The 24,070-nt window shown below is 38.2% G+C and overlaps 1 protein-coding gene across 1 annotated transcript in view; it reads left to right on the top strand.

Annotated features, from left to right (window-relative positions):
• LOC119651177 (BCL2/adenovirus E1B 19 kDa protein-interacting protein 3) overlaps positions 1–22,025 on the top strand; it is a 33,720-nt gene extending 11,695 nt beyond the window's left edge. Inside the window, exons 2-6 of the mRNA XM_038054604.1 lie at positions 11,953–12,133; positions 12,199–12,283; positions 20,557–20,627; positions 20,687–20,836; positions 20,975–22,025. Of these exons, the coding sequence (XP_037910532.1) occupies positions 11,953–12,133; positions 12,199–12,283; positions 20,557–20,627; positions 20,687–20,836; positions 20,975–21,026 (539 nt within the window). The 3' untranslated portion in view covers positions 21,027–22,025. The remainder of the gene's footprint in view (positions 1–11,952; positions 12,134–12,198; positions 12,284–20,556; positions 20,628–20,686; positions 20,837–20,974) is intronic.
• Positions 22,026–24,070: the final 2,045 nt, after the last annotated feature.

Genomic DNA, 24,070 nt, shown 5'->3' with positions numbered 1-24,070 from the left:
ATTCGTATAGATTTGAAGTTATTTCCGTACAAAATTCAAATGGCACACAAATTAAACCCAGCCGACTATGTGCGTCGTGTCAATTATGGCAAATGGGCTGTGGAAATGGCTCGAAATCAAAGTGACTTCTGGCAAAAAATCATTATGTCGGATGAGGCACATTTCTCATTATCTGGAGGTGTAAATAAACAGAATTGTCGATTCTATGCCACTGAAAACCCACAAATAATTCATGAAAAGCCTCTTTACGAACAAAAAGTCACAGTTTGGTGCGGCATTTGTGCAACAATGATCATTGGGCCGTACTTTTTTGAAAATGGTGCTGGTGCTACCGAAACCGTCAATGGCGACCGTTATCGAGCTATGATAACCGATTTTATGATGCCGATTGTTCGTGAAAATGATCTGGAAGACTTCTGGTTCCAACAAGATGGCGCCACATGCCATACATCTCGTGCTACAATGGATTTATTGCGCCCATTGTTTCCTGGTCGCATAATATCGAAAAATGGTGATTTTGACTGGCCACCGCGCTCTCCAGATTTAACGCCACCGGACTTTTATTTGTGGGGCTATTTAAAATCCAAAGTATACGCTGGAAAGCCTGAGACTCTGGCTCAACTTAAGGACAACATTCGAAACGAAATCGCCGCCATTACGCCTGAAACGTTGGCCAAAGTGATGCAAAACGCCGAAAAAAGGACCAATTTGTCCATCAAGTCCAAAGGCCAACATTTACGCGATATCATCTTCAAAAAGTAGTTAAAACAAATCTCCCTGAAGCAAAATAAATGACTACGTAAAAAAATTGAAAATATTTGGTCTTTTATTTATATTTTTTTTTAAAAAAACATCCCTTCAATTTAAATGGCGCCCCCTGTAGTAGAGTTGACATTTATATTGGGTGAATTTCATATTCCGCCAAATATACACGACCTTACATCCGTAAATACTGGTTTTTGAAGTGAATGCTGATACATCAAGTCTTCATCATCATTACGAGAATTCAAAAGAGTGAATTCACTTCACTTATTTGCGGAATATAGGACATCCTCCCCAATCTCCCCCTGCCTTTTGTTAATTTTTTTTTTTTCAATGAGACTGCTTCAGTTTCATTATCATCATACTTAATGCGGTGTAAGTGATCCATGAAGAACCGGGACTCGAATGCGAGGTAGCAAAATCTAGAAATACTGGGATTAAACTTTCAAGTTCGATATTAATAAAAAATATGGTTTTTTGAAATCTCATGTGTATGACCCTTTGGAGTCTTACGTACAGTAACTCACATATAAACTTAAGAAGGATAGCCCTCATGGCGTGAGAGCATTATTTCCGAAAATGAAGTTCTCAGACGTTAAACTGTTGCCAGGTAGCACATGAGCAATTTAAATGCCTCAATTTTACTATCGAAAAACACTACAGCACACCGTATTCGTTTGGAAGCAAACACAATCATTACGAGGCCAACCTTAATTGTCAGGTTATCAGGATTTTGTATTCTCGTGCCCACTTTGAACAGGCAGCCTATCGTCTATATATGCTCTGTTCATACGTTCATTGGCTTCTGCGTCTGTGCCATCGTTACATTGCTGTTAGTACTAACTGATCTGAGTTTTCTCTGGAAAGGACTCAAAACTATCCGAAAACTTCATGGACGACCTAGCAAGGGGACAAGTTAATGTTGAAAGCCTGAGTCATGTTTTGTATTTTTTCTAAGCAAATTAACCTTTGACTTTTTTCTATAGAAATTCTTATCATGATCGTTGTTTTGAAAATTTGGGAAAACACTTTTGCCGATTAGTCAAATATCGATGAAAACCAGGGATTTTTTGTAGCTAACAGCTTTAACCCTAAGAATCTTTTCCTGCAAGCTGCCCATAATGAACTAAGGTGGCATTTAACAAATCCTCAACACTGTACTTTCCCGCCGCTATCTTTCATCTTTACCTCGAACGATATCAGTCATAGTAGCACGAGGAGAGAAATGTTTACATGAACCATATATTTACGATTCGGAGCCATGTGTTTGTTGTTTATTCGAGTTTTCGTCTTAATTTTTTAACGATTACTATGCCCAGACAAGTTTTAGAATGACGTCAAGGCGGGCGTCAGCTACGGAGAACGGCCAAAGTGATTTTCCGCCTTGCACGTTAGTTTCGCATGTTTCAGTCCTCAATGAAACGATAAAAATATATCTATTCCGACACTAACAGCGCATTGGGATATTTTTAACCGTGTTGAATCACAACAAATGGGGAGCACCCTGTACTTGAATTTAGATTGAATTCCACTTCAATTGGTTTTTGCTGGTCAAATAGTGGCTTCAGATGATTGACAGGAATGGCACACTTACAGGCTGACTGTTTCAACACGCATTATTCTGTGCACAATTCATGCCCAGAAATTGCAAAATTATATCTCTTCATTTCTGTTAAGTTGAATCACCTAACTATACCCAAACTTGTTTTGATAATGGACTATCATTTGAAGATGTTTGAATGTTTCATCATTCGACTAGTGTTCGGCGTCGTGTTGTTATTTTTCCCATTCACCACTACTAGCAGCAATGGCAAATGCTTTGAGTTAAACAAGGAATGTTGTACGTATTTTTGGTTTATTGCGACTATTTGGGGTTTCATACGACTCGTGTATTTAACATGAGCATCATGTCGGAAACTACACTGATTGCGTCAGATAAATGCACTTTCAAATCTGAACTTAAGCTACTGAATCGAATAGATGAAACACGTGTCGATGTTTTCGGTGTTAAATCTTTGAAAACAGTCTCTTTGAATCATAAAAAAATGGTCTAGCAAGAATATTTGGCAGGGTAAGGACTTTGGACCTGCAAATGACAAGAATTGATATTATTCATGACCGGCTGCTTCACGTCTTTTTTTGCTCTGAATTTACAACTTTTTATCATTTTCTGTGACCTACAACCATTTTTCGAATGACTTAATACATTGATAGCGATAGTTTCAGCTGATGAAATCATCAGTATTTTCAGACAGGTTTTTTAACCTCGGGAAACCATGTTGTCTGGTAAATATTCTTTGGAGCGAGTCATATTTTGAATTTGTTTTAGTTTCAGCATTGTAAATTATAAAGGAATAATATACATTTATTTTTGTTGATTAATTTATATTCTAGTATTCTACCTACTTTTCTACCTCCTTGATTGGCTGAAAGGGCGTCTATTCTATGCGAGGTTTTAATAACATATAGAATGCTTCACTCAGGAAAAATGAACACTTTCATTGCCTAACCCTCACAGAGAGCCGGAAGGCTACCACTGCTAGATTTTAGGAGTTGTAATAGTTAGTAATTATATTCTGCGTATCTATCGGAACTATGGAACGTGGAAATTTTTCCTGGGTGTAATCATATAAAATAGGAATTATAGGGTCTCGGAAAGTATTTTTTAAAATTTACATCATTTCTGATGGGTACTAATAAGGAAGCAAGGAGGAGCCACAAAATGTGATAAAAACCGTTCTCGAAAACTATTTAAATATAGTTTGTAATGGCGCTTTTGCTTTGTAGACCTTAAAATATTAAAAATATATTTCCAAACTTCTCACATTCCTTATTTGATTCAATTTAATTGAATGACTTATTTTTTACTTTCACTACTCAAAAACGTGTTATAGCAATAAAAATCAATCTCATTTGGTGCTTTATTACCATGCAATCTATTAGGATCAAGCATTTTTATTCATTCGTAATATGTAGACTACACTATATTAAGGTCAATCTTATCGGGATTGACTAATGAAATCAGCTTCAGAATCATGTGTTTGATAAGTTATCTTTAGTTGATTTTATGTAAATTCCACATTTATTCAAACCAAAACTCAATAAATTTTCCGATATGCCTTTTTTTGACAACATAAATGGTATAAGAAGGATAATAAATGTTTGCATGCATACGGATATGTACAGTATCAAAGAAATTATATGTATGTTCATACGTTCTACTACGAGGGTGGTCCGAAAACACTGCCTAACAATGATACAAGACATTTTTTCTTTTAATTTATTTTTATTTTTCTACATAGTCTCCTTGTAAGTGTACACACTTCTCCCGGCGATGCTCTCATCTCTTTAACTCATCTAAATAGTACTCAGCGCCTTTCTTTGCAAAATAACTGTTTACGAACGTGATGAAGGTGAAAAACCGTGAGATGTCGGGTTGATTCTTTTTTTGTTTCATTAGGAACATACTGGTTTATTCACAGAAAACTTTTGGAACAATTGAGTTGACAATGTAATTTAATAGGTACATTGTAAATAAAGGACAATAATCAGTACGTTTTCGTTATCGTAATTATTTTTTTCCCTTAGACCACGTTCAACTATTGACATCGTCGAGATTTTTGTAAGCTCTTGTTGATTCATATAATAATCGTTAGCGCAACAATCCATATTGGATCAGGGCCTTGAAGTGTGTTAGAGCACTTCATTCAAGACCGTAACGGTACACTACAGTATATTGTAGGAGACAATGTGGTCAGCACTGCGCTCGCCCGAGATTGTTATCCTGATTTGACTCAGGTACTCATTCACAGCTGAGTCGACTGGTATCCGACGTCAAATCACGACACAAATCCTACTGCCACCAGTGAGATTTGAACCGCGACCTTCCGTACGACAGCCTTGTGCTCTAACCACTCAGCTATCTGGACGACTAATGTACCATAAAAATCTCATTGACATTCGTGCAGACGTTTTTGAGAAAAGTATACCTCAAGATTTCAAAACACGATTTTCCAGGAGAGCAAATTTTCTAAAATCGATATTTTGCATTATCGAGTGGCTTTTATATCGAGTCACCCTCTCATCCTGGTGAGACTGACTATTTCCTTACCCAATTTTTAAGTGGGCATGGAATTTTTCAGTCTTACCTGCACAAGATTGGAAAGGCGCGATCTCCGGATTGTGTGTTTTGCAATGAAGTTGTGGACGATGCCCAACACACTTTTTTTTCTTGTGGAAGATGGGATAGGGTTCATCAGCAGCTCTATTTAAACACAGGGGATCTTTCTCCAGACGACATTGTTGAAGAGATGCCTAGGAGTGCTGACAGGTGGAGCCGCGTTGCCCATTATGTTCGGGTCCTTCTCGTTGCTAAGAAGATAGAGCTCGACCGGCGGAGGAGGTGGATGGCAGGGGGTTCCTTGAATTGACAGTTCCCTTCTTCCTCTCCCCTTCCGTTGGTGAAAGGAATTTGCTTATTTGAAGGTTCCGCAAGGCGGGAGAGTTCGGGGACTAGCCCGAAGTAATGTGACAAACGGTTCCAGGCTAGCTCTCTGACGATGGCGAGGTGTTTAGTTGATAGTCCAACGGCGTACCGAACCGGGAGTTCAACGCGGTATGCGTAAATGCATTCACCTACCCTACCTAAAAAAGAAAACTATTCACCCTCGGCGTAGCCTTCACTTTATGGTTGTTTTATGTCCTGTGATCACGAAAAATATTTCTTAAACGCTTTCGGAAAGTTTTTTTTTTTCATTTTTGATCGTTTTTTTTTATTCCTTTTTGATGGAATAGGTTTGGTGGAATTTTTGAAGCGTTCCCAGTTTTATGATCTTTCCAATATTTATATCAAAATTGGCAGAAGAAAAAGATAATTTTTTTAATGAAATAATAAAATCAATTTCTTTTTGTCATTTTTGGCTCTAGTCTCCCCTTAAGTAAATTCACTCATTATTTCCAATGGAGTTTAGACTACGACTAACAGCCGGCCATTCCAACATTGCGATTTTGTTCAATTCCAAAAAAATTAATTTGGTTCTAAACGTGATTTGCTGCGTTGTCCTGTTGGAATATCCACTCTAAAGCCAATAAACCATCACCGAAACTTAAAAGCGTGTTACGAACAAGCCACTATAACAACTAGAGTTTATTTTATGCTGTACAAAGCAAATTAAGGACCTTCTTTTAAAATTTACAGAGTATCCTGTTTGACATTCTGGGTGAACTTCCTCCCAAAACTATTTTAAACCATAATCACTACCCAAATTGAACTTCTTTTAAACACTAAAGATGTCGGATTGCCACTCAGTATCCCAAAATTTTTGGGCGAGATCCGATCAGGCCAATTTTTAATGGAGATACAGGTGAGGATCTGGCAACCTTTTTTGATATATGATGTATTCCTCTTTGCTCAACTTTGTTGAATATGTCATATTGTCAAAGGTAAAGGTTAAGGCATGGTGTTGCGATCTCATAAAAGAGGTAATAAAAGAATATATTTAAATAAATATTTCCCATCTGCATAAATACGAAGCTACAATGCTCTGCAGTTAGGTCGACTGGCATTCTTCCAATATCCAGTAGTAAATCGAACATTACAGTCTTTTTTTTCTTTATAAAAAACCATAACTCGAATCGATGATACGAAAACATTAACGCAATTAGCCCGTTCCCTAATAATTACTTGAAGTACATTCTTCACGAAAAAATCACTATTAATTCCTAGTAAAATTTCATCCTCCATACTTAATTTAGAACTCCATTAACTTTATCATTAAAGAATTCAGGACGAACGAACTTTGTTCATAGAATATTGACTCTGGTCCGTTCCTGGGGTATTTTTTTTAAAATTAATTCGGCTAAGCTTGCACGAGCCCTCGCTTGCTGCGTATAAATAGATACCTTAGAATGGCTAATTCCAGCCAAAAGGTAATAACCTCTGGAAAAAAACGCAAGCCAACCTAAAAATCGATAAAATACGACTAGCAAATGGAAAAATCGTTAATAATTAAATACACGTACATGCTTTGTATATGAATTTTAGTTGTTCTGAGGAGTCAACGCACCAGACGTTTTTAGAATCCCCTTCTTACGCTATGGTTTGTTTGTAATGCAGAACTAAGAATAAAAACTTTGTAAACAAACGCCTGAATCTAAATAAACAAATATACAAATCTTCTCTAAGTTCACCTTTAACGATTTCGCCGGTTCTTCTCCATATTACGTATTATATATGCTTTGATTTGTTTTGTATTTTGTTACCCAGTGGCTTCTTGAAGTAGAACATTTATCTAGTTGGACAGATTTTCGATAAACATGTCTATATAGTGTGATGCAGGGTGACGCGATGGAGTGAAAGTTAAGGCGAAGTTCTATTGCCATACATTACATATGATTATTATTATTATATTATTACATATGATTATTTTTTAAATTCGAAATCTGATTATTTTGAATATCAAAAAAAATGCACTAAGCTTTTGGGAAAAAAAAATGATAAATTTATCGTTAAGGACAAATTTTCGAATGAGAAATATAAAAAATTACAGTAAACAATCCATTGACATTTTTTAAATTATTTGTATTCATCATGAAGTCAATATTTGCTAGTTTTCATTCAACGCAGTTCGCAGTCACTAGTGAAATCTGCGACATGAACGCAAGCCTTCGGAGCCACAGACGCTCTCAAGCTGCGTCACGTCGCCCCACGTCCCTAGAAAGTTCAGCTCCTTAAACCCGAATGAGAGATATTCTTGGCCTAAATGAAATTAAGTTGTGAAACTCTGCAGATCAATCTTCTTTCTTTTCAAGCGCTCTGCTTTTGTATTGTTGCATGTCCAACAGTACGAGACGTGAATCCGCTCTCGAATTGATGATAAAAGCGCTTTTCAGCGATTTCAGTCGTCTACATGAGTAACTATACACTAATCGGAAGAAGTGTCCTAGATGGTGACATAGTCATCATTGTGCTTTATCCGAACGACAAAGTTCGTTCTTTCACGTTACTAGAGCACATAATGGGGGGACAGTACGTTGGCAACCGTAACAATAATGGTAAGAGGTTTTTACATGTTCGCAACTATTACTGCCTCGTCACGGGCGGCATATTGTTCAACCTGTAATATCAGTTGGGTTGAGAACCAACAAACATCCAATCAAATTGACCACATCACGGAGTTGCTTTCTGAACATGTAGTAAGCAGTAGTAAGAGGGGTACTAATATCGTCATCGACAGAAAGCAACTACGTCTGCTTGCGAAGGGTGCGAGGCATCGACCCCTGAAATTCAATATGCCTCGTTCTCTACTGTGATTCTCCAGCAGTGGTTAACCTTTTCTTTTGTGTCCGGGAATATTGACAACCTGCGGTACAATATTGATAAGCACTATACTGCTGCCAAGTGCCTTTATCTCTGATATCAGTGTGCATGTGCAGAAATGTGAGAGGCGGATCCATGAATATAAGAAACGGAGAGCTCTGTTGATGGCATCATGTCTAGGCACAAGCTGCCACAAACTAAAATGGTGTTGATATATATATAGCGTTATCATCAGGCTAGCCTGAGATCAGGTCATCTTGTACCAATGAAATTAATACTCATTGCGAAGCAGTGTGTGGAGTTTACACTTCATCTGTTCATCATCGATCTCGAGAAGACATTCCATTGATTAACGTTGATAACACATGGGCCATTAAGTCTAGAGACTAACCACTAAAAACCTCGAAAATCAACTTTATTCATCAAGATAGTTGCCTTCCATAGCAATACCATGATTCCAGCGCTTTTCTACACTTTCGATGTCTTTCTTATAAAACATTGTGTGGGAGAATTTTGAATCGTGAAATTTCCAATCGTTTTCATCGACTTGTCAATCGGCGCATTATCCTGGTGAAACAGCAGCCTTTTCTTTGCCATTTGAGGCCTTTGCTGATTAATAGCGACAACCAATCGATCCAATAATTCAATAAAGTAGGCGCTGTTGATCGTCTGGCCCTTCGGAAGAAAGTAAAAAACCAAAATTCCGTGGATGTCCCAAAACACAGAGATCCTTAACTTTGCCTGCTCACTGTTGTTTCTTCGGACGCTTTGGAGGGCTTTCGCCCTTTCATTTCCATTCGTCTGATGCGCTTTTCGACTCCATTCGTCTGACGCGCTTTTCGACTTCATTCGTTTGACGCGCTTTTCGACTCCGCAATGTAATGATGAATCCACGTTTCATTCATTGTATGTATCGACCCAAGAAAACTTTTCTATCTCGCGTGAACAGCTGCGAACAGCGCTTTGACTCGTCAATCCGCTTCTTCTGTAGATGTTCAACCACGTTTAAATTGTTGCTTTCGACTGGTACTTTTCTGGGTTATACTTTTTCAACCATTTTTCAGCTTGAACGGTATTTTTCCCATTAAAAAACAATGTTTGATTAACATGTGAAATTCGGTTTTTCTATCGTTTAAACAAACACAAATCTATCGTCACTTACCCTTCAATATTTCAAGACCTACTAGAACGGATGCTATGAAATTTTCACACGTATTTTTTAAGAGTTGGTTCTACTAAAAACATACATAGTATGGTAATCGCGGCGCGGTGTTGGTGTTATTCTCGGAACTTAATGACCCATGTGTTATATAACTGAAAATCAACTGATATTTTCCCAGAAGAAGCTACAACCCAAAACTTAATATGAGAAATGGTGCATATACGCAGTTTTACTACTTTTCCTCCTTTCCTACCTTGAAATTCACAAGTATTATTGGTATTATGGGAAGAACAGGGGTTGAAAATCATAATCGATAACATCTACCACGATCAAATCTGCGCAAGGACACAAAAACTTCAGAGCTGTTACCGTACAAGACAATGATCTTGCCAGTTATCGTGTAATCCTCGAAAACTTGAATTGGGTAAGAAAAATTGTGAAATGTTGGTTCCGTTTGATTAAAAAATCCTCCCCCCACATGAGCCGACTCATAAATGCAATCAAAATCGTAAATAATTTCTGTCGGTGATTGTTTCCATTGGAACTGATGCCGGCCCAGCTAAAATCGGCTTCCGATTTTTATATATTGGGTTGGGGGAAAAGTAATGTCGTATTTGTGATCGAATTTCAACGCTTTATTTAACATACCTAGAATTATCCGATTTAAGTCAAATATGCGCCATTTTGTTCGCAAACTTGTTACCATTTAGAAGGCAACTTCATTATCCCCCCTTCCGCTTCAAAAATGGGTCGAATTCGTTCCGTTTTAGCAGTGTATCGCAGGTGTTGATTCGGTCCAAGAGATTTTTTTCCGTCAACTCGTGTGGCACCCAAACATCCAGCTTTTTTTGGAATGCAATCTTCTGCAAATGGTTCCAAACGGTTTTATGGTCCTTACCCAGTTCCTGGCCAATCGAGCGAATGCTCACATGCCGGTCTACTTGGATGATTTCGACGATTTTATCGGTTTCTACGACGATTGGCCTACCAGTACGGGGTGTATCTTCGACATCCACTACCCCAGAACGAAATCGATCGAACCAACGCTGCGCTGTGCGAATCGTTACAGTATCGGACCCATAAACTTCACAAATTTTTTTGGCCGCCTTCGTTGCATTTTTACCTCTCAGGTAGTAAAAATGTAAAATATGACGAATTTCTTCCTTGATGGACTCCATCTTTGACGCGCTACACCTTGAGCCTGAAACGTACGATCACAACACTGTCAAAGAGACACTGGTAGCCCAGATTGTCGTCTTCAAATCGCCGTATAGTATGACCCGATGCAATAAGTACAACACAAGATATGTTTAAATGTCGCCATCTATTGAAAAAATACGAAATTACTTTTTCTCCATCCTAATACTACTTTCCATCTCTCAAATCAGTTCGCCATACTTAGCTGATGAACTCATACGACGCATCATCACAGAGGACGATAACCACAAGCAAGCAATAGTCATCGAAATTGCCTCACTGAAATGAATTAAACACAAGAAAAACATTGAAGCCGATCAAAAGTAAAACGGCGAATAAATATTATTTTCTCTGCAATTCGCGATATTTTTCACTTGGAATTTTTAATACTATTCAAACCAAACAGAACTACGGATCAAGAAAGTCAGTACATGTTACTATACCTACAAAACTACTGTTATTAGAACATGGAAACTGCGATCAAAGAAAGTTTCTTTGAATATGATGATATGATCTGATTCTATTGTGCGGTTGGCTACGCTAAGGAAACGCTACAACTCGATGAAGCTCAAAGCCACTTTTGTTTCGGCCGGCCTTTCGGTCTTTCTTCCCATCGACTTCGATGCTTAGACAAATCATGTCCATACCATCGCAGACCCTTCGCAATTTTTCTACGATCGGCGTAAAACCATATCTATGGCGGATATCCCTATTTCGGAAGTGATCATGGCGTAACATTTTCGCCTCTATTACCGTGTCGATTGCCTTTTATAGTCGGCCAACATTTAGAACTACAGTGGGCAACAGATCGAACAAATTCATCCAAGTTGTACTGATGCGTGAAGCAATTTTGTAATGCAGTTCACCATTCAGTTCTGTGCAAGTCAATATCAATGACAGTGATAGTGCCTGGACCCCACAGCACATTTTAGTCAAAGGTAACCACAACCGGATTTCTGATCTCAGGAACATAACCGGAAATGTCGAGCTAACCAGAAAGAGTTCAGTAGGCCAACATGTGACTGCCGCATAAGTCAAAGACCCACTCACTATGTAAGAAAGAAATGGATTTTTATCATTTCTTCACTGCAATCAAGGCCAATTTCCAAGAGCTCACTTTCTGTAACATATCAAGGAAGTTTGAGCCAAGTTGTTACTATGTACTCGTGTTATCAAACCTCTTTCTCATCCCATAACAACTCTATGCGTATTTGCTTCCTAAAGGTTGTTACTAGTTTGATGATGATACTTAGAACGGATATCTGACTTGACTTGAGGTACCAAATATTTTCTCTCTAATGAAGAGTTTGATAGCTTCTGCGTTTATGCACTATCAAATACATTGGAAAAGAAGTATTTGGTGTAACCTCGTCAATTTGAAGAAAACATTACACACAATATCTGATGTTAATCAATCTTAATTGTATTTTTTTTATACTGTAAGAATCATTTTCAAAGTTGCGCATATAAAAAACAAAATCACTAATCCGCTAACATGTTTTCGTCTATTTAGAATCATGGATTGAATTGAACCCAAGCGGAACTGGTGTTAAGAGCCCGGACAGAATTACACCATTGCCATTTTCATCTGGAGAAGAGTACTTAAGATTATTACGTGAAGCTCAAAGAGAATCGAATCAATCAAGTAGAGTTGTTTCATTGGCCAGTTCCAGACGTGATACACCCAGAGATAGGTAAATTTGTCTTGGTTGGATGATAACAATTAAGTAAATATTTTTATCGGTGATATTTTTTGCAGCCCGAAATCACCTCCTAACAGTCCAAATACAGAATTATGCCCAGATGAAGAACTCAAAAATGTATATATCAATTATTGGGGTAAAGTAAGTATAATTCCATGAAATCGAATTTTTAGGAACTTCATTTTCATCAGACTTTAATTATTTGCTATTGATATCAAAAATTCCAAATTATATGGTTGAAAAAGTCGTTCAGTCGAAATGATATACCCAAAAGACATTGATGTACGGTATCTCATCGCAGAAGTCTTAAAATTCACACATTAATAATTAATTGGTTAAAATTGTTGAACATTTCCTCATTTAATTTAATTTTCAAACTGTAAAAGCAATGCATATGGATTCGTAGCACTGTTATTAGATATACATCTCACTAGACTTTAGAAATCATTCTAGATTTTTTTAATCAAATTTGTGATTAATTCGTTAAGCTAAATAGTCTGGATTTGATTAAAATTTGATCGTGTGTGTGTGTGCGTGTGTGTGTATGTTTGAGGTGGGGGAGAGGCAAAGCCTCTGAGCACTCAGACCTTAGTGGTCCATTGTACTCGATTCCCCCGTCTAATGGAATATCCCGGATTCGTTTATGTATCGCAGGATTTCCGTTAGTGTATGTAATGCAATTCACTGCAGTTGGAGCACATCAGTACCAGAAATCTGATGTCTGATGCGTCCATAAGCGGGGCATTCACATAGAAAATGTTCCGTGGATTCCGCTTCCTCATTACAGGATGGACCCGTATCATCTTGGATAATTCCTATTCTGAACATGTGCTCTGCTTGTAAATTATGGCCAGTCAGAATGCCCACAATACACCTGCAAGTCCTCCTGCTTTTCGACGGAATAAACTTTGCAGTATGTTTGTTTGGTTCTGACAGAAAGAGTTTGGTCTGTCTAGCAGCATTAAGGCTTCGCCACATGTCGTTATGGGAAGCTTGTTCCCAGTTTTTGATAGCAGCATCAGCCAATGCTACCGACACCCCAATTGCTGGTTCCGGTCCGGGCATGGGGAAAGTTGAAGCCTCTTTTGGTAACGCATCCGAGATTTCATTTCCCTCTACACCACAATGACCAAGTACCCAGAGTAAATCCAACATATTGAATCTGGAAAAAGAATTCAATCGGTTTCTACGTTCCTGAACGATTTTTGCAGTAATTAAAGTACTACTCAACACCCTCAATGCAGCTTGACTATCGCTACAGATTGCGATGCGCCTGCCCTTCAACCGCTCGTCAATCATCCAGGTTGCAACCTTTAGGATCGCATACACTTCAGCCTAAAAGACCATTGTGTATTGTCCCAAAGGAAATGCCCACTTCTCGTTTTTAATCGAGAGATAGACTCCTGCTCCAGAACCATTTTCTGTTTTTGAGGCATCGGTGTAGAAGACGTCAGTATATGCATTCTTCTGGTTCGTCGCAGTTTTCTCTCCGTTTCAAGATAACATCATATCTTCTACCAAACAGATGTATGGGGATCTGAGAATCGGAAGGCATCGCGATAACGTTTGAACGTTTACTACCACCATATACAAAACTTGACATGTAAAGCCACTGACCCATACAACAGCCACGGTCTTAGGAGTTTGTGGCATCAAAACGGCGCATCAAAGCGTTAATTGGGCTCCTCGGAGCGGCCACTGATACCTACCTACCTATCTAAAGCCGCCAGCTAGTTTGAAACACACGTAATGTATTATAACTTATAACCAGCATAATCGCGATTCTCATATTCTGACATTAGAGAATAGTGTCATGCATAAATCGATCACAGGTCGACGCCATTATTGGGGTATTACAGGCTGACTAGCACTCATGCTTGCGGTGAAGCAATAACATTCCTTTAATAACTTTCTTCTATAGGCAGCATCCTATAGACATTTTTTGGTAAACATCTGAAATTAAAGATAATCTCATCTGGTCTGAAACGCAGGTCGTCGAACTGTTTATGCTAGCAATTCTGCGCAAATTTTGGAGTCGTGTGCTTTTCATCAAATTTACGTATAAACATCACTTAGCGTTTTTTGTTGAAACGAAATTATTCATAGAAATGCTAACTTTCTTTTGAATAAGATGAAGTAAGCGAACAGATCTACTAATTTTCCATTATTTACGAATGAAATTAGATAGAATTACCCTACATGGAAGCAAGAGAATATGCACATGTGAATGTAACCTTGAAAAAGTACGTCAAATGTATAAGAGACATGTGTGCACAAACGACGAAGTCATAAGTAGGAAATGTTAATGAACTAAGTCGCAATAATAAAGACTTTCTTGGCGTCATTGCACGTCTTGAATCGTGTCCGAGTACATATAATATCTTAGAATCGTCCAGTAGCGCGTGGTTGTGCGCACGTTTATTTTTAGTGAAGTTTCGAGACAACTCAGCAGGGCATAAGATGAAAGAAAAAACAGTGGGTACAATACAATAATACAAAAAAAAATATTGCACTTGACATATTAGTGCAAATTTGATGAAATGTTCTGCTTTCTTTTGAACGAGACATCCGCTAAACAAAATATTTTTCCTTCGGTTGTCCGAACAAAGAAAAATGTTATTGCGACGCGCATATGTTGTTGTTTATTTCATTTTGTTTTGGTTGAGCACTTGACAATAATTATGAGAACGTAATACATAGTGTCTGTAAAATTACCGACCGAATACATGCGCCGATTTCTTTATTATCTGAGAAAAAAATTGTTATTAATTGTTTTTAGATTAAAGTATGTTGTACGATATTTTAACCAAATTGTATTGATAACCACAATCATCCAACTCATGCTTACGAGACTGTTTTCTTATCCTATAACTTCTGAAGTTGAAGAGTGTCGAATCACTTTCTCCGCTCTCTTTTAATTCCGTTCCAAAGGTAGCTAAATTTAACTTGCATAGATCAGTAGCATTTTCATCATGTCATTACGATAGATTTTTATAACTACAGAATAATCAGTTTATTGTTCTGGCGGAAGTTTGTTGAAAATTTGAGATTTGACTAAGTTTTATCAGTTTGATTTTCTTCTCAATTTATATATTCTTAGAAGTGAAGCTTTCACTATTAATGATATCTCGGTGTTCCAACCTGTGTTGTTTGTATTTGAGAAGATTTCTCCTCATTATAAATCTACATTCAATTGTGTGCACTAATCTGAGACTTGTGTTCAAGGTAGAATTATTGAGCAAATCCACACTCACCCAACGTTTATTGCGAAAACAAACACTTCTGTAGACCTGCAACAGATGCGAATAATGTATATTTACATATAGAACGCATGATAACATGTTCGCTACGACTCACATAGTTGGCGCGTGATACCGGTTTATTTTGGCATACGAAACATGCGTCTAGCCCCATACTTGGCAAGGAATATGCACTTCCTCATTACTTAGTTTGTGACTACCATTATGACTAGTCATGTGACTTGGACTGAATCTGTGAAATTGAAATGAAAAATTATTATAACATGTTTGTAATATTATTAACTGTAATTGCGTTGGTTGAGTTTCAATCTCTACATTTTTCAAAAGTATATATATAGAGTGAGAAGAGAGAGAAAATGCCTACTTTTCATATCATCATCATCATCAACGGCGCAACAACCGGTATCCGGTCTAGGCCTGCCTTAATAAGGAACTCCAGACATCCCGGTTTTGCGCCGAGGTCCACCAATTCGATATCCCTAAAAGCTGTCTGGCGTCCTGGCCCACGCCATCGCTCCATCTTAGGCAGGGTCTGCCTCGTCTTCTTTTCCTACCATAGATATTGCCCTTATAGACTTTCCGGGTGGGATCATCTTCATCCATACGGATTAAGTGACCCGCCCACCGTAACCTATTGAGCCGGATTTTATCCACAACCGGACGGTCATGGTATCGATCATAGATTTCGTCATTGTGTAGGCTACGGAATCGTCCATCCTCATGTAGGGGGCCAAAAATTCTTCGGAGGATTCTTCTCTCGAACGCGGCCAAGAGTTCGCAATTTTTCTTGCTAAGAACCCAAGTTTCCGAGGAATACATGAGGACTGGCAAGATCATAGTCTTGTACAGTAAGAGCTTTGACCCTATGGTGAGACGTTTCGAGCGGAACAGTCTTTGTAAGCTGAAGTAGGCTCTGTTGGCTGACAACAACCGTGCGCGGATTTCATCATCGTAGTTGTTATCGGTTGTGATTTTCGACCCTAGATAGGAGAAATTGTCAACGGTCTCAAAGTTGTATTCCCCTATCCTTATTCTTGTTCGTGCTTGTGTTTGACCAGTGCGGTTTGATGTTGTTGGTTGATTCGTCTTCGGTGCTGACGTTGCCACCATGTATTTTGTCTTGCCTTCATTGATGTGCAGCCCAAGATACTTTTCATATATCGATGTTAATTTTTTTTTTTTCAAAACTCATGATGACACAGCACTTCCTAGGAATTTTGCGAAGCTATGCATGATTTCGATTATTTTATGAGGGAAAAATGAGAAAATGAATATTATTTACACAAGTGCCTCTGTCCTTTGAACTTAAATCACTAAAGAAAACACCTTCCAAAAAATGCCAAACAGTTAAAGAATGGATTTTGGATTTTTTAAATTATTTGGAAACATAACAAAAGTGCAGAATTTAAATCAAATCAGTAGGAGCGCAACATAGTCACCGTTCCGGGAACTTGTTGTTGTCCATCCAGGAGGCAGGCACGGATATTTATATCACCTTTTTTTTTCCTGTTGCGTTGCGTAAAGGAGCGTGCCCACTGGGAACGGGACGACAGAATATTGCATAGTGTATTTGCAAGGTAAACATTGAAAACGCTATTATTAGCTTATGTTTGGTTTAGGGAAATGTCTCCGGCTGCCTCGGATAACAGATAGACAAATGTTTGTGCATGTTCCAGACATCAGACAGACAAAATGTTTTTTGCATCAGACAAATATGGGTGTTTATTTCAACCATTTATCGGACTAATGTCTGCGTTGGCATCAGACATCAGACGGACAAATGTCTGTTCCAGACAAAACGTTTTCCTGCATCAGACTAATATCTTGGTCTGTTTCACGCATCAGTCAGACAAATGTCTGAGCTGGCATCAGACATCAGACAAATGTCTGTTTCAGAGAAAATCTTTTTCTGCATGAAACAAATGACTGTGTCTTTCTCAGCTAAACGTCTGCTTCAGGCTGTTTCTGTTTGAGACAAATGTCTGTCTGATGTCTGACGCAGGCTTAGATATTTGTCGCAGAAAAAAATATTCTCTAAAACAGAAATTTATCTGTCTGATGTCTGATGCCGACTCAGATATTCGTCTGAGGCCGACTCGGATATTTGTCTGAGCGATGTGTAAGACAAACGCAGATATTTGTCTGATGCAGAAAAAGTTTTTGCCTTGAACAGACACTGATGACTTACGCCGTTGCAGACATTTGTCTGACAAATGTTTGCCAAATGTGTGAGATAGACACCCACATTTGTCTGATGCAAAAGAAAACGTTTTGTCGGTCGTAATGTCTAAAACATGCACAGACATTTGTCCGTCTGTTTGCCTTGCAAATACACTAGGCAACATTCTGTCGTGTTGTATCGTTCCCAGTGGGTGTTAGCCATTCACAAGTCGATGGGAAACGACCAAAAGGAAACAAAGATGGCTTCATACGCTGGATGATGAATTCAAAGTTTCGCGACACCATCCAGATGAAGTTGTTGATCGCCCAAAATGGCGGAATCGATCAAGACGATCCAACCCCATTTCTGAACGGAAAAAAGGCTGACGTAGAAAAATGTGAGCAAGTGATATGATTACAGCAGCGAGACGGCACAGAGGCAGACACGAACATTCATGATTATCGGAGGTTATCGCACAATGAAAGCTATACAGTTTTTTCATACATGCAAAAGGGGCTTGTAAATTTTTTTTCCCTGAATATAGTCATATTGGGTATCAAATGGAAGGTCTATTCGAAACCAATCTTAGTTTTGACATTTGCTGGAAAAGCGAGGAGTGCGGGGAGCCGAAAATGATGATTTCTTTGGACCCAAAATCACGAATTTTTCATTTCCAAATCGTTCTATTACTAATAAAATTATAATGAATAGTTTGACGTTCTGAATATACATATATATTACGGGCTGCGGTGTTGATCAGGGCAGTATGTCCACTAGTCTATTTTCTAGCATCTTGTCTATCTAAAAGGCAAAGGTATTTATATCACCTTCAATCTGTAAGACACAAAACTACTTTATTTGTTTTTATTAGTTCATCTGTCAGTTGATATAGAGCGGTTTTTGTTGACTTTTCTGCTCGTTGGCATGGATCATAGAGGAATGCATGCAAGAGCGTTGATTCTAATGTTGTATGTTGCTGGCATGGATCAATACAAAGGATATCAGACAAGTTGATCTGAAAAGCTTGGAGTGAAATGTATTATTTTATCACTTTTTTGAATGGAACAAACTTGGCCCAACTCCATGCCTAAGGCTACACTACTCCTTACCATTTTCATGAGGGAATCTGAAGTAGCTTCTAGACCCTTTTGGGATAGTGTTGGAAAAATTCCCCTCTACCCTCGCAATTTTGAATTTGCTGCCATATCCGTCGTGAATATTGTAAGAAATAGACGCTAATATATTAAAACCGAAAATAGTTTTAGTATATAACCTCAATACAACTGATAGTTTGATATACTTCTCTTCAGAAATATCAACACAACGTTGCAATCACAATTCTTCATTGTAATGGGATATGATATGTTTTAATATTTCAACCTGAGTTGCATTAAGAAACAGCTCGATAGCTACAACGCCTTCCGCACCGCCTGTGCAGGTTTTGTCAAATCCACACCGTCACATGCCCGCGAACCTCTGCCCAAGTACCGAGGAATGATTCTTACTGCAAAGAAAATCATTCCATTCAAATCTTTCAATAGGAAATTCTTTGAAAATATTTATTCAAACTTTGCAACTGAAAATGGATACACTACTGCGTCAGGACGTTTGGAAATATTTTTCATCAAATCAAACCAAGTCGAGCATGCACCAGGTCCACCAAAATTCGAACCAAACTGGAATCAATGTTCCGATCAACCCCTCCCGATCTCTCATTGCAACAAAGTGTAGCAGACTTTTAGATGAACTTACAAATTGTGGCTTATACACAGTACGTTAGAATGACAGGCAGCGCTGTTGCTTTCTTTAGGTCAGAGGAATGTTTCCTGTTCAATCCCGATGGAGCTTCAATTCTAACTGTCATGTTAGCAACTATCAAATTTCTAATCCAAACAACACAGGACCGAGGTCTTCGAAACATTATATTTTATTAACCAGCGGAGAATGAAGAGTGCCAACAAACTTCTAGAACAAAACAAAATTCTTCGCTAAGACCTTCAAACAAAATCCACCCAAACTCTGGTTCCTTACACTTGACCTGAAATTCGAAACCACCAAATTAATTAAGGTCTCCCAGCTAGGATCCGAAAATTCGAACAGCGAGCATATCATTTTCCACTGCAATAGATACCAACAATAGGTTACGGTGGGTGGGTCACTTGATCCGTATGGATGAGGATGATCCAGCCCGGAAAGACTATAAGGGCAATATCTATGGTAGAAAAAGAAGACGAGGCAGACCCTGCCTGAGATAGAGCAATGGTGTAGGTCAGGACGCCATATCGAATTGGTGGACCTCGGCCCAAAACCGGGATGTCTGGAGTTCCTTATTAAGGCAGGCCTAGACCGGATACCGGTTGTTGCGCCTTTGATGATGATGATGATAAATACCAACAACTCTGCAGCATTCCCTCTTGAAGAACACAAATGTCAAAATGACTCTTTTAAGGGGATGAAACACAAAAAGAAACAGCAAATTGGGCATGAACAAACTCGCACATAACATCACAAATCAGCTATAAATGCAATACCGCCACAAAGCAAAACGCAAACATATACTTACAAATAGAAACACAGCCATATCTAGTTCCTGAGGTCAACTACCGAAATCAATGTTATCATCATCCCTGGTGTTATTGCCACTGCCTGGTGACTTTGCAAGACCGCTCCACCTGAACGTAGTGACTCACCTAAGCACTGCGTGCCACCCCAAATCCATACAAACAAAGAATAATATTTCATGTAGGCTTGAAATCACCATTCATACATTCTTTTATAAAATTCGTCGGCAACTTTATTATCGCTGCTTGACTTTATTCTTTCCAACAAACCTGACACGGATATTTTTTTAAAATTGAGCAATGGAACGGAATAAATAAATAATTTTTCCTATTTGGAATGATATTTGTCAACTTGCAATCATCCAATCCATCAATACGTACCAGTTCATAAATGAGTAAGTTACGAAAATGAAAAAAAAAACTATTTTACAGGAGGGTGAAGCGCAAAAAGATACAGACTGGATTTGGGAGTGGAGCAGTCGACCCGATCAACAACCACCAAAGTAATTGACATTTTTTTTCTGTTTTACATTCTTCTCAAGTTTGCATTAACCACTTTTAGAGATTGGAAATTTGAGCATCCCAGACGACGAACGCCTGGCTATTCAATTCGCTTAGCTAAAGTTGGAAAGAACTCCTTATTCTCCAGAGAAGTCTTATATTCGCTTTTGTTAACAAATGTATTGTCACTGCTTGTCGGAGCTGGACTAGGGTAAGTGAAGATTTCATTTTATTCCTTTCTATAGCCAAGGAATAAATATTAAAGGCGAAATCTATCGATTTTTGGGATTAAATGGATGTCGTAGTAACGTAAACTAGATTGTATATTTTTCCCATATTTTAATTACAGATTATGGCTAAGCAAACGAGGAATATTATTCACACGGGTGGTGATTGACTAAGGATGGAATATCCTAAACAAGAGAAGTAGAACGGGAAAACTTGTTTGATGGCTCATGGGAGAATGAATGCTTTTTATATACCGGATGATAAAACGATAACAATTTTTATACAACATGATTTAAAAATAATCTAACGCTACACACATTACACATAATAACAAAAAGATACATCATAAAATTATGCTTCTATGAACAGACATGGACAGGAAAATAATTTTAGAACAACTACATTATACAATTATTAATTAATCATATTGATAAAGAAAATATTTTTACTAAATCAGAAGCAGAAAAGGCAACAGACTGTCGTTTCTGTGTATGAAAAATAAGAAAATTTGTAATGAGTGGACCTCTTCGTTTCACTCTTTATTTTTTATTTAAATTATTCCTTTTATTTTTAATGCAATTGTTATTGAAGGAAAATGTTTAATTGAAAATTTTTAACGAAAAGATAGATAAATACTTCAATGTGAACTGTGAAGAAAGAGCGTTTAGTTTGTAGTACGAAGAAGGCATTTTGAAATCGAAAAATATATATAAATTCGGCTTTAGAACTTTTAACTTAACAATCATCACTCTTTCATGCTGTTTGAAAGTGCTTTATATTTTTATTTTTTATGATAAAATTGAGTATCACAGTGTGTTGGGTTGGTCACCAGTTGATGAACACGGGTGGTGGTCGAACGCGACATCTACCCTTTCGATTGAGAAGGTGATGCATAACTATACACTACAAGATTTCCTGCGAATTTATCCTTTAATTTTATGGGAAGATATATAGTTTTTGTTATGGCGGAAAATCACTTTCAATGACTGGAATTATACAATGGAATATGCCCTCTTAAATGACTGCATAAATTATACAGAAAGTAGAAGGATAAGGTTTCTATTGTGACTGTATTTTTTTCGGTGATCTTAAAATTACCACACTTTTAAAAAAAATTTGAAGATTTTTTGGTAACCACTAGATGTTTTTAAAATATATCTATTCAAATTTAATTTCTTCTTCTTTTTTTTATATTGTTATAGTGAAATACAATATGATTATAGCATTTATAAAAATTCTTTTCATTTATCGTTGGGCATTTGGTTATACATAAAGCATAATGGAGTAAGTAGTAAAATTCTTGATTTTCACAGACAACGGTTAATGAAAGACTGTAGCTTATATTTATTGGTTTTCATGCGGGGCCAGATTTGAGAACCGTACAGAAGGACTAGTTTGACGTACACAATTTGGCAAACGTTAAGCGAGTTTTTAAAATTTCTTGCATGATGATCCGTATCATACTGCCAAGGTATGTGAGTGATAAGTGAATCGTTGAATAAGTTAACCGTCCATTGCTTAATGTTCTTGTGAAATGTTGCAAATTGCGTGTTCTTCAAGTTTTTTGCCATTTATAGTTCACACTTCACTATCAAAATAGATTTTGGAGCAAGCCAGAAGCTGGGAGCCACCTCAATGACTTTCATTACTTTATATATATTTATAGGTTGTCTTTTTTTAAAACTAATTACTCAATTCAAATATACGTCGGCCGCAATTTCAGGGTTTGGAAAAGTGTAAACACCAATCGGATTGCGATCGCCGAAAAGAACGACCAAGAAGGAAGAGTTATTCCAAAAACGTAAAAGAAAGATGGCGAAATTGACCATGAAAGTCCGTCTGCAAATTTTGAAGCTCCATCGAAGTGCTCCGTCGGCAAGTACTTGCACGACTCTCTGCTGGCCAGGCTCGGGAACGTGGGGGTCCTTTGAGCACTTCGATTCCTTACGTGTCATTTAAGAAAAATTCACATGGTTTGGTCTCAATTCTTCTTAATTGCTATGGCATTTACTAACGGGGCAGAGTGCTCAATTGTTCGAAACGTGTACTACCCGCTTTTGTGAGGTTCGAGAGGTGATCGAATGTTTGAAGGCATCTAGATGAAAATCGTATAGAAAATGACAGTGTATAACGACAGCAAGTCGAACTGCAGCAATAGCAACGGGTTACTATATTAAACGATGATAATAAACACGATAGGTCGTAAGAGGCAGCGCTGATTCTTTTTCCTCCAACCGGACCCATGGCTGTGATTCATTTACGTCCGCTGTCCTTTAGGTTGGTGATTTGGAGAGTATTGCTCCGCTGTAGCGTTCCGCAATTTTTTTTTAGGTTTTCGATACTGTTCTGCTACCCTAACCGGCGTGTTAGTTAAGATGCCACCGTTCTGGTGGTGGATCCCGGAGGCGTGCTCCCTCCAGCTGGGGGCGTCACGAAAAACGGAGATTCATTCACTCTATACTATCAAAACCTGGACTTCTGTTTCATCTACTTGGATGACGTTTCTCTTCCACTTAGTTCGAGCATTTGGCAAATCTTGAGTGCATTCTTCAAAGCCGCCTTGACAATGAGCTAATTCTTAATGTTGAAAAGTGCCGATTTCTCCAGCAGCAAGTAAAATTTTTAAGAAATCCTATTACCCCTCATGGCATAAACCTCACCAGACAAGGTGCAAGCGATCGCCAGCTTTCCGATGCCAAACCCTTATAAGGTTCTTCAGCATGGTAAACTTCTACTGTCGCTCAACACCAGGCCTCACTAAACGCCTTCCTGCCTGGTCCTAAAACCAAAGAATCCGGGGGGTTTCTAGTTTCCAGAAGCCGTCTAAGCGTTTCAAACTATAGAGCAACAACTGGACGCTACACTTTTGGCATTCCCTCTACAGGATGCTTCCCTAGCTGTGTTCATCGATGCCTCAGACATTGCAGTAGGCGTTGTTTTTCAACAGATGGTAAACCAAAGCTGGCAACTGTTGGGTTTCTACTCAAAACAGTTGAATCCTACTCAACAGAGTTATGGCGTCTACGATCATGAAACACTATCCGCGTATCCGCCCATCAAGTACTTCCGTTTTTTCCTTGAAGGCACCCTTCATCATAGACTGCCACTAACGTTTGCAAAACTTTCCCTCGCCAACTTCGGCACTTAGCCTTGATCAGCCAGTTTGCATCGGACATTCAAAATATGTCCGGTAAAGACAGTTTAGTCGCAAAGCCTT

Source organism: Hermetia illucens, chromosome 3, assembly GCF_905115235.1.
Source record: "Hermetia illucens chromosome 3, iHerIll2.2.curated.20191125, whole genome shotgun sequence".
NCBI lineage: Eukaryota > Metazoa > Arthropoda > Insecta > Diptera > Stratiomyidae > Hermetia > Hermetia illucens.
The sequence above is the reverse complement of the archived record's forward strand: the minus strand, read 5'-3'. Positions and strand labels throughout refer to the sequence as shown.